An 11126-nucleotide genomic window follows, 5' to 3' on the forward strand; every position below is an offset into this window, starting at 1 on the left:
GACACTCTGCAAGTCTCAAGTCGCCCAAGTGCCTCAGTCCAATACTTCAAACTCTTTTCCACTCCTCAAAAGCAAGGTTTGGGGTGTTCTAAAGGTCTTCTCCCACCTGAAGACACCACAAAAGATGGGAAAAGGACTTTCATACTTTCTTGGAAAAAATTACCTGTCTTCTTTTGGCCATGTAAAATGACAGAATTCAAATAAAGAGAGTCCTCCTAAGTTACTTCTGAGCAGATAGTGCTGTGGGAGAGTCCTCAAGCACAAGGCAGTTAGAAGACTGTTTCCAAAGGACACTAGGGCAAGCATTGGGGCTATCTGCTTGTATTAGGTTGTAGGTGATAGCCCAGGGCCTACAACAACCCACATGTTAAGCTAGGGAATAGCTTCAGTGTTGACAGCACACAGCTCCTGACATAACCAAAATCATAAGCAAGCAAAGGTGGCCTAAAGTCCTACTGTTCCCTTCTATTGGGTTACAAGCTCTTTGCTAGGACCACAATGCTACACAGAACTGCAACTTCTTTTAAGTGGAAATATAAAAAATGTAGCTCAATAGCCTTCTCTCAGTAATGGAGATGCTAACAGCTATGCAGAAGAATGTGCTACAAACAGAAACAATCTTATATACCTATTGAAATTACTCACATTAGAGAATTTAACACTGCAAGACTTGCAACTGAGAAACCTTGAGAAGAATTTACAACGTCAACTTTTTCAAGTGCAATTTTGATGGGAAAATACTCTTGAAGTTACTCAACTGTAGGTAGCAATCACCCTTATTTTTGTCAATTATGCAACCAATAAATAATACCAGTGTTGGTGAATAATCACAAAGGAAGAGCATGCCAAGATGCATCAAAATCCAACCGATGCTAGAGGAATATTCAAAACATCATGAACGCATGAATTAGGTGTTAGAAATGCTGACACAGCCATGGATAGGTTGTTCCTGCCAGGAGGGCATCCTGACAGTTCCCCTCAATTTCAGGTATAAATTATAAAAAAGTCAGCAAGTGACTCACAAGCCAGAATTTGCAATGTTCAATGGAAATAAAGATACTGAGCCTTAAAACAACATTAACCTGCCTGTAGCCACAAGAGTAGCAAACCCACAAAGGTCTCACAGGTGACTGTGTCCGTGTTTCATTTGAACAATCTGAACCACACGTTTAGACAGCCTATCCACAAGGGTACAGGCTGTCCTACCTTTTCAAAGTGTAAGATTTCTCAGTTTACTTATGTGTATAAAGGTCTCAGGGGAGTGAAGCTATGTGATTTCCTTCTGTTCCCTAAATCTAGTCCCTTTGCAAAATAGAAAGAAATGAAACATGTTTCAGTTTCCTTATATTTTTTAGCAAATGCCAAGTGACGAGAACGGGTTAATTAGAATATCTAACAGTTGCTTCAAAAAAGAACAACACATAATCATGTTAACTGTAAAATGACAGAAGTTGCACAACTACTTTTAGTACCTCACTGAGCTTGGCAATGTTTCCTCTAAAAACAAACAACGGAGCACACTTTAAATCCATGCTGCCTAGAACACCTTTCTTTAAGTAGAATATCTAAATATGCAGCACAACACACACAAGGTTACAAAGAACTGATGTCATTCCTATGCAAGTTGCTCCTTTGCTTGTCGCTTTCACTTAAACGTATTTTTGCTGCTGTCTCACTCCATTCTAGAAAACCAGAATCTGTCTGATAGACAAACAGTGCATTGGCCAGTGTTGAGAGTTGTGTTTTTTCCTTCTTTTTTTGGGGTGGGGTGTGAAGTGTGCTGGTATGTAGAAAGTCCTCTCACAGCACTTGTTCTGCGTGGGACAAACACTGCTAAATTTAATCTGATCTGGACTGCTGACTTCACTGGAGAGGCCTAACCTTAACTTAGAGATACAGGTAGATTTATTAGCTATCCTCACTCTGTCCTTCAGGTTTTCCTTGCTTTCTGTTGGAAGACCACAGCTTCATCAGAAAATCCATGTAATTCAATACAAAGCAAATATCAAATAACCAGTTGGGGTTTTGGGGGATTGGGGTAGGGAAGACATTTCTTGGCAGGTGGTGTGAGTGGGAGAAGAAGAAAGGAAGAGTAGACAGCATAGGTTAAGCTATCTCCAGAAAGAAGTCTTCAATTAAAGCTAATGACAATTACTAGGTCCCATACAAGAGAACCTTTAATTTCCACACAGTAAACAGTATATCCAACCTTATCAGCTGCACATTTTTTTCTGCAAAGGTTATACTAAATAAACCTCAGATTGTTACTCCTAAAACAATCAGTATTAAATATGGCCTGTACTCTGATTTGTGCAACTATTTACAAAAGAATTTATATTTATCAAGATAAGGTACACGTGCTCTGGACATCACCAAATTAATTGGTCCTTGTGCTGAGCATTTCTCCTTTTGCCCTTCAACATGCATACTCATAAGAAGCACTATCACAGAGTACTTTTCACAGAGTTGAAGCCAGCAGTATTTGGAACTCTCTCCAGGTTCAAGACTTTAGTTTTCACGCACATCTCCCTGCCCGCCCCCCCTTCATATACTTATCCCATTTTCTTCCTATAGTACAACTAGTCTTGAAACAGTGTTTTGGGTCTCAATGGTTCGGTCTTTTCATGATTTTTTAATTACTTCATATACAAGGAATTGAAAGTCACATATTTTGAAATGTTTAGGAGAAGTAATAAAAACAAAAAATGGACCATAATAGCAGATATTTGACTATTAAGAAAGCAATTCACCTCATGTTCTTAAGCAGGCTATAAATGCAAAACCTTTACTGTGTAGGAGAGGACAAACAAAGCTGAGATACTCAGTTTGATCTAGATTTGTGGACAACCATGCTCTGAAAGATTTACATTGAAGATTTCAAAAGATTACCAGATCGCATCTCGAGTTTATTGCCCTAAAATGAGAGGCAGTAACTGATCCCAGTCAGCATTCCTAGTCACCTTCAAGGTATTGTGTGTACACTGTTCATCTGCTCTCTTAAACCACACCAGAAGTTTGGTTTACCTACATTATTTTACATGGCAGTGAAAGGAGTTACAAGAATGTCTCAGATTTGGAGACAGAAGTGAGAAGCTAAGGAACAGTCACTTTGAGTCACACTAGCAAGAACCACAGAAGCACACCTGGATGTGCCTTTACACTCTTCATATTGTGACAGAACTGCATACAAGGACCTAAGCTGCACTTTGTCATGCACTGCGAAAACACACAAGCAATCCAAGGAAAACAAAATACCCCACAGCTACAGAAAAACGGCCAAGATAAAAAGCTTGACTCAGCAAAGTAATGGCATTTGTCCAGTTTTATTTAATCTCTAGTAATTTTGAAGACTTCACCTCAAAGTCACAGGCAAGCCTATGCTGCCAGAACTGATTCTGTATCTGAAGAACCCCAGCATTGAATCGTAATTCCCTAATAGCTCATACACAGGTACAGAGACACACTTGGAAGGCTAGTTTGTTCTATTCCTTTTGCACACTGTTAAGCAGCTGGAAGAATAGGCACTTCTGTGTTTTTGATGTCAAACAACTAAACAGGCTTAATTTTTAAAAGTTTTGCCGAAGATAAACCATCTTACTTTGTGAGTTCATGATCTGAAAGCAGCTGTTTTAGATGCCTAGAGAGCAACTTCTTTTCCATAGAGAGACGAACCCAGGCTCTGGCCTTGCCAACATCTGTTTTGATCTCACTAATGTTCTGGATATGCCTGAAAAGAGGGGAAAAAAGAAAAGACATTGCCCAGTATTTTCAAAGTGTGACAGTTCTTTTGAACCAAGCTAGGCTGAAGAAGGAATTTTGCCAAAAATGCAAAATATCAGGCAAACTACTGGAAAACAACGCATGACCACCTTAATATTCAGCAGTATCTAAATTCCTTGCATATCTAGCTGAAAAAGAGCAAAAGCCTGAAAAGGAAATATCTGCAATGCAGTGCCCTATTTACAACATTCTAAACCAGGCCCATTGCCTCACATGATTTAAGAATCATTCTGGACCATATCGCTGCAATATTTATGGCTGAATGCTTTGGAAAATTAAATACTGTCTTTGTATGCTCAGTAGTAGCTTTTCTTGCATACAAGACACAAATGATACATTTTGAAAGGACAAGCATGTCGCTTGAAAAACCTCAATTCACTCCTCCCCACTGAAAAAATTAGATGTTGGTAAGGAAAAAGGAGGAAAGAAAAATCCTTTCAAAATTACTTTAGAAGTTTTGCATATTGTTTTTTGATGTACTGAAAAGAGGGCACTGAGCAGAAGTTATAGTTTTAGTCACTATCTAACACTCAATGTTAGATAAACCCATTCCTTAGGTGAAACAAGTTCTTTAAACTGCTTTCTTCACTGAGAATCAAGAATGAGCTCAGAGCTACGCAACCAACTTGGCAATGACTAGGAAAATACATATGCTACATCCACATCTCTGTGGAAATAAAACAATACAGAATACTTACAAAAAGATGAAAACTTCGTCAGTGTATTTCTATAAGCTAGTAGCTGTGACAATACAAAATCTGCTCAGTATAAAATGTTTTTTGTGATGGTCAATGAAAAGGTTGTACTATATACTTTACAAGAGTTCACCAGGTTCCTTCCCCACATCCCCCTCCTGATGTATGAAAGACAGACTTTTCTTTATGGTAGACATTATACACAGAAACAAGTATGCAAATCTCACAGGTTTTCTCTGTTGGTTTTAACAGTTTAAACTCACCTCATATCCTGGATGAGAGAGATTCTAAGAGGTGACATGGCTGGACTGGTATCAGACTTTCTTCTTTCTGAATCAAGAAGTATTCCTAGATGCAGGAGAACAGAATCTCTTGTTAGCAGAAATCCATCTAAAGATTTAAAAATCAATATAAAAAAGGTGAATTAACACCAGCTTGCACTCTTGTGTTACTGGTGACTCACTGCTCTGTGAAGATACTGTGTCTCATTTCCACTTCAAATGAGATGAAAATCTAATATGCTACACAGATGGTTATGCAGATCAGCACACACTGAGCATTAACACATTAATAAGCTTAGATTCAGCTGAAATTGGTATGACATCAAATGGCTTAAGACATATACTAATCAAGTATTATTTTCTAAAGACCACCCTATTTTCTTTCTACATAGTAAAACTGATTGGCACTGTTGACACCAGAAAACAGTGTTCAACATGTTTTACTCAGTTCACCACATATCATATGTTTAACTAATCTATCACTTTGCACACTCCTATAACACCACTACTCTTTAAAATAGCACTTTTGTGGGTTTTTTTAAGCAATATTGTTACTCTTAGCAACTTTAGAAAAAAAATAGCGGCACCCACCACCTCCCCCAAATCCATTTTTCTCTCCAAAGTTATACCCTATGCCCCCATCTGACACAAGCAGTGTTTAAATATTACATTAATAACCTTAGTGGATCTGATGTACAGTATTACTTTTACTGCAACACTTGATACAACAAAACTTAAAATGTTTCTTCAGTGTTTTGTGTGCTTTTTTAAATGTCTTTTTCTTTTAAACAATAAGCCTACTGTTCAGTTGTTTTTCAAGAAAGAATGCAAAACTTCAGGACATAGAGCACAATTTTATATGCTTATGCTTTTTTTTCCACCCCCATCCGTAACATAATATGCTTTGCCAGTCATGCAGTGACTATGTGTCATATGGAGGATGGTATATTGAAGCAATCCATTTTAAAGCTTATCTTCAAAACATCAGATACTTCTGCCCCAAACAAGTAGGCTCAATCCAAACAAGTTTATTTTTCACAAAATATATTGAGACAATACACCAGGTCCATATTAACTCTGTAGTGGATAGAATACTCGATTGAGTTATACTGAGTAAAAGATATTTCCAAGGAAACAATCTCTGCATGGTGCAAATCTGCAGGCAGCTCTTACTCATGGTTTTTTACCACCTTCTTCCAGTGGAAGCCAATCTTACCTGAGGTACTGAAGCTGCCAGATGTAGTTTTTCTCTGTCTGTTTTCTAGGTAGTGTAACAAATGAGACCACAAAGCAGATTTTCCCTAAAATTAAAAAAAGTGTTAGCTAAAGAAATCACTATCAGCTGAATAACAAAAAAAAAAAAAAAAAAAAAAAAATTTAAATCATCATTGACAGTATCAGCCATAACAAAAACTTGCTTTAAATACATTTGTCCTTATAGAGTCATTGGTAAAAACCAAAAATGAGACACAAGCTGGAGGTGCTCAGGAGCTGTAAAGAGGTTGAGAAAGAAAAGCAAGAGTCAAACAACTGGGATCTAATGATTCTGGTAACAGGAAAAAGTCAACTGAACTTCATTTCTCATAGTTCATTAACATGACAAGAAAACATATAAAGGCTTGTAAAACACTATGTGCAAGCAAAGTTCTAAGTCTGAGGCCATAACCTGCACTATGTGTCTTTCCCTCCCTGCCTCTCCAGCAGTGAAATGACAAGAGATACAAAGACAGCCTGAGTAAACCATCTTATACTTAGAGTGTTCCCTTCAAGGTAATTCAGGGCTATAGGTGCATGCTGTCAATTTTTAGAACCTGAAAAGATCCCCCTCAATTGCATCAAGCATAGGACCTGGATAATCACAAACACAGTAAGAAGAGACAATCCAAAACATAATCAGGACAATGAAAACTTATCAGCAAGAATCCAGCTCTACACATTATAAAACCAACTTAGAAGTTAAAATTTGAGATGTAGCTTTTAGGCCAAGATAAATCCGTCAAATGGTTTTAAAAGGTGCACCTTGCTCATTATGTTGCTTTCTTAAACCTCCGCTGGCTTAAAGTACTGTGAGAGGAAATCTTTCGCTGGCAAGCTAAAAAGATTCTTGGATTCATCCTAAAATACTCTGCATGATAAAGCAAAAGCTTGCAAAGCCACAGAAAGGCAGCAGTAATTGGACAGGGGCTCTCCAGCACATTAACTGGAATTACTTGCAGAGGAAATTAATTATTATTACTTATCATCTTCCTAAATTATTATATTAACTTGAAATCCCAATAAAGATTTAGCAATTCTGCATTTCAGAAAAGCAGTCATAATATAAAGCCATATTTTTATTTACAGCTTTGTGCAGAAAGAAACTATGACTGTAAAGCAACAGTTGTCAATTCAGTACTATCAATGTAATCTAAAATCATGTAAGTGCCTTCCTAGAGGTGCAGTAATTATGTTTCAACTCTGAAATAATTTTTCTAGGAACTATCTTTAAAAAAAAAATCTCTAAACACTTCATTCCTATAGCTGACTACAGTTGACATAAAGAACTAACAGCCGTGAGGGATTATTCCAGTAGTGGCATGCCTCCAGAAGATAAAGCCTAGAGTGTTTGTAACATCTGTGTTGAGAGAAGTCTATTAAAAAATATGCATTCAGTGGTGAAGACATAAAAAAATCCAGAGAAGCTCAATGCCTCATGTGTGTACCTGACAGATCCACCATGGAAAGCCAAAATTGCAAGTCTTATAAAAACATAAAAAGAGAGCATGAAAAATATCAACCAGGGAACAGTTACATCCAAAATGGCATTTCTCTTAAAAAACACACACATGCGCACACAGTCTAGTGTTCAGCAACTAGCTGCCATGGCAAGGGGAACTGCAACAGATCACATAAAGCAGCAAACAAAGGATCCTGCAGCAAATAGATGTCAACAATCATGATGAATGTAAGAATTCATGCAGCATATATCTGCCCACTTCCTTTACCATCATGTTGCTCTCCTTTAACTTTACCAGAGAGCAATGATGATGCAAGCTCTACCTATAAGGGAAAGGAAGACAGCCTAAGGAAAGCAGTGGGACAGAAAGTGGGCAAGGGAGTAACAAAGGCCGCCTGAAAGTTCAGACTACTTCAGTCATTAGACCCTACATCGGACAACTCTCTTGCATTGCTCTTGGCAAAGGAAGGCATGGATTCACTTTGCACGTGGAAGAATCAGTAGGCAGCTAATGTAGGACTATCAGCGTTCATCAGCAGAGAAGAGGTAAAGGCAGGGATTGGTGGAAGGAAAGCCATCCTCATTACTATGGTCAATTAAGAAAGAAGAATCTTGCTTGGCTCACTATTGAAAAATAAAATAAAATCGATGTATAAAACACCAGGCTTTTGCATATTTAATAAAGGCCGGAGCGCACAGAGAATCGGTGGTGTTTTTTGTATGTTTGTTTTTGTTGTGTGTTTTTTGCTGGTTTTTTTTTTTTTTTTAACTGTGGATCATAATATGAGATGCACTGCACTTCCTCCATCAGGCCTCTATTGTATTCTACCACTCTATCTATTCCACCATTCAGCACTGTTTGCCAACATCTGCAATCAATCCAAAGCATTAACCTTATGTAGGGTTGGCCGTCTGGTGGTCTGAAAGGCCCAAATCTGAGTTGAAGCAGAGTATACTGATGCTCTGTCTTCTAAGACGAAAGCAGTACAGCTTCTATCCTAAGTGATATACAAGAGGGAAGGGAGAGAATCACATGATAAATCTTCACATAGAGAACTGCTATATAGCTTGAAGGAGAGCAGATTTAAACACTGGCGCTTGGGTGCTGGGAACAGAGATACTGAATTACAGCTGCTTGGATTATGTACATTTATTCTGCACATTCTTTTTTAAAAAAAAAAAGTTATAATCCTCACTGTCCTTGCTATTCCTTTGTACAAAGAAGGAGGAAAGGATAAAGGCCTTCCAAACTCCATCTAGTCCCACAAGTGACTCCAAGAAGAACAACAAACCAATCAATTTTAATTTAATACATAAAACAACACCTCTAACTAGTGATCTTGTAAACGTCACTTAACTATCCCTCCATCATTCAGGAAGAATGAAAATCGCAACGGTTTTACTCTTAAAAACTACATTATCCTCCATGAAAACAAATTCCCCATACCATATCCCATTGACAGCACCTTTACCATACGCTGCCTTACAGCCTATGCAACTTCATTAACAAAAGTATTAAGAACGCAGAAAAAGTTTTATTTACCACCCCATCAAAAAAAAAAACCCACAACCACAAAGCACCAAAACCCACAAACCAAACCAAACAAAAACCCCAGGTTAAATGCAAAAGACAGTCTTCTAAGAAGTCACCTGTGGAATACTTCTACATGTGCACTTGCACATACCCCAAAAGCAAAAAGTGGAGACAGACAAGGGGACAGTAACTGACATAAAAAAGGCTGGGGTCACACACACAAGTATTTTATCATGTCTATATACACAGAAAAGGTATCGTCTGAAAGCGGAGAGAGGAAGAGCATAACATGACTTTAGGAAAAGTGCATTCTGCAACATATAGGAGTATTTGTTCCTCACCTGTTTGACTTGCAGACCGTGGCTCCATATCCTTTCTAAGAGGTCACACAGACTGGCTATCAGGGTATTCTCTTCTACACCTGTGATATTCACTTCACCATGACCTAGCTCCACAGCTTCTCGCCCCATTTTTTCAACCAACATTCTCTTGGTCTCAAAAAGGACAAGGCAAAAGAGAGTTAATTCTTTCCATAGGAACTTCTAAGATCACTTACGTTTCTTAAATAACCAATAAGGAAGCACACGATAGCAAAGCTGTGGCAGAGTAACTGGGTGTATGTAGTATTTCTGAAGCTAGTGCAAGACTACATGTCTTTTATCCCTGCTTTTCAAGACATGGCAGCAGCAGTGTTGATCACTTTACAGCCTCTTCCATCTTGCTGACAACGGGCTTGCAAAGGGGCACATAAGCCCAAAGGGAACAGCAGGCCACATAATGACAAACTAGAAGCCTAGCAGCAAGGCCCTGCAAGGGAAGCTTGGGTGTTTCTGAAGCCTGTTGAGTGCTGGACTGGGAGCAGTACACTATGTCCACCTCCTCCCAGGGGAGGGGAATGGGCTCAAGTGCTTCCAAGTAGCAGGGGGATATGCCGTTTCTGTGAGACCGTGCTCTGTCAGAAGGGTATTTGCATTTAAACCAAACCCATTCTGGAGTGCATCTCTTGAGTTTCCCCGATGAGTAACATTCTCCTAAATTGTGCACAATTTCATACTGGTTAACAAAGCTCTCACCAACTCTTCAAGTACAGTCTCCCAGTCACAACATACTCATTGTATAGCTACCTGAAGGGAAAAACGACAAGGGAATCACTTCTGCTCATCTCTTAACATTTTTTCATCATTGTTGCTATTCTAGAGTAGCTCTCAAATGAGTAATACTGCCTTAGGCACCTATGCAGAGTCTTAGTTGAGCCTAAGAACTAAGTTAGTCTCTAGCTTCTTCTCCTCCTCACCTCCCCTGGTAATTTCTCCCTCTGCTAACAGCAGGCTCACTACATTCCCTAGAGTTGCATTTCCACAGTGAAAGAATCAAGTCTATCTTCAAGGACTTTCACTGTCACATGCCTCTACTAAGTGAGGGGGATTGTTTATGCAGTTTCATACATACAGAAAACTAAAGTGAAATCAGAAGTAGATGCATGTACTAAATATGGTTTTATGAAAAGCTATATACAATTGTTATATTACCTCCACTGACTTAAGGCAAGAATGCATCTATTTGATAATTATTCTTTTAAATGTTAATGTTTATACTAACAGTAAATTCAGATTAATATATTGTCAAATATATACTGGTGAAGCACGTCTACAAACTAATGCTGAATTTCTTCATTAAGTGCTTGAAAACTTACGTTTCAGAAGTTTGTTAACCCACTTCCTTTAGTTATGAGAAAAGCTCCTGCAGTTTCACCACAACCTCCTCTTTTGGAATATTCACTCTTGTTGCAATAATACAGTCTTATTAGTGATAACTGAAATAAGCTATAATAGACATGGGCAGTGGGATGATAAAGACTCAGCAGAATATTCAATCTCTTTCTATCATTTTCCATTCTCTACCATAAGTCTGCTTGATAAAGTTTCCACTCCTTGCAGAATCTCTAAATATGTTATCTCTTAGTGAATTTCTCATTACCATTCAAAAATCTTTATACAGCTAAACCAGAAACAGAAAGCAGAAGACGGGGGTTCAAGCATATTGGCCAAGAAATGGTCCATAAAGGATGGATATGAGGTGCAAGAGGACAGAAATATTCTCTGTATTACCTTATTTCGGCA

General features: G+C 38.3%; 1 protein-coding gene across 1 annotated transcript in view; it reads right to left on the minus strand.

Moving 5' to 3' along the window:
• Nucleotides 1-11126, minus strand: part of LOC104618139 (DENN domain-containing protein 5A-like) — a 48371-nt gene that overhangs the window by 8906 nt on the left and 28339 nt on the right. Inside the window, 5 exon segments of the mRNA XM_010283661.1 lie at nucleotides 3599-3727; nucleotides 4739-4823; nucleotides 5973-6057; nucleotides 9348-9500; nucleotides 11115-11126. The exon segment at nucleotides 11115-11126 is cut by the window's right edge and continues 15 nt beyond it. Of these exon segments, the coding sequence (XP_010281963.1) occupies nucleotides 3599-3727; nucleotides 4739-4823; nucleotides 5973-6057; nucleotides 9348-9500; nucleotides 11115-11126 (464 nt within the window).

The sequence above is a fragment of the Phaethon lepturus genome, unplaced genomic scaffold, assembly GCF_000687285.1.
Source record: "Phaethon lepturus isolate BGI_N335 unplaced genomic scaffold, ASM68728v1 scaffold11233, whole genome shotgun sequence".
In the NCBI taxonomy this organism is placed as follows: domain Eukaryota; kingdom Metazoa; phylum Chordata; class Aves; order Phaethontiformes; family Phaethontidae; genus Phaethon; species Phaethon lepturus.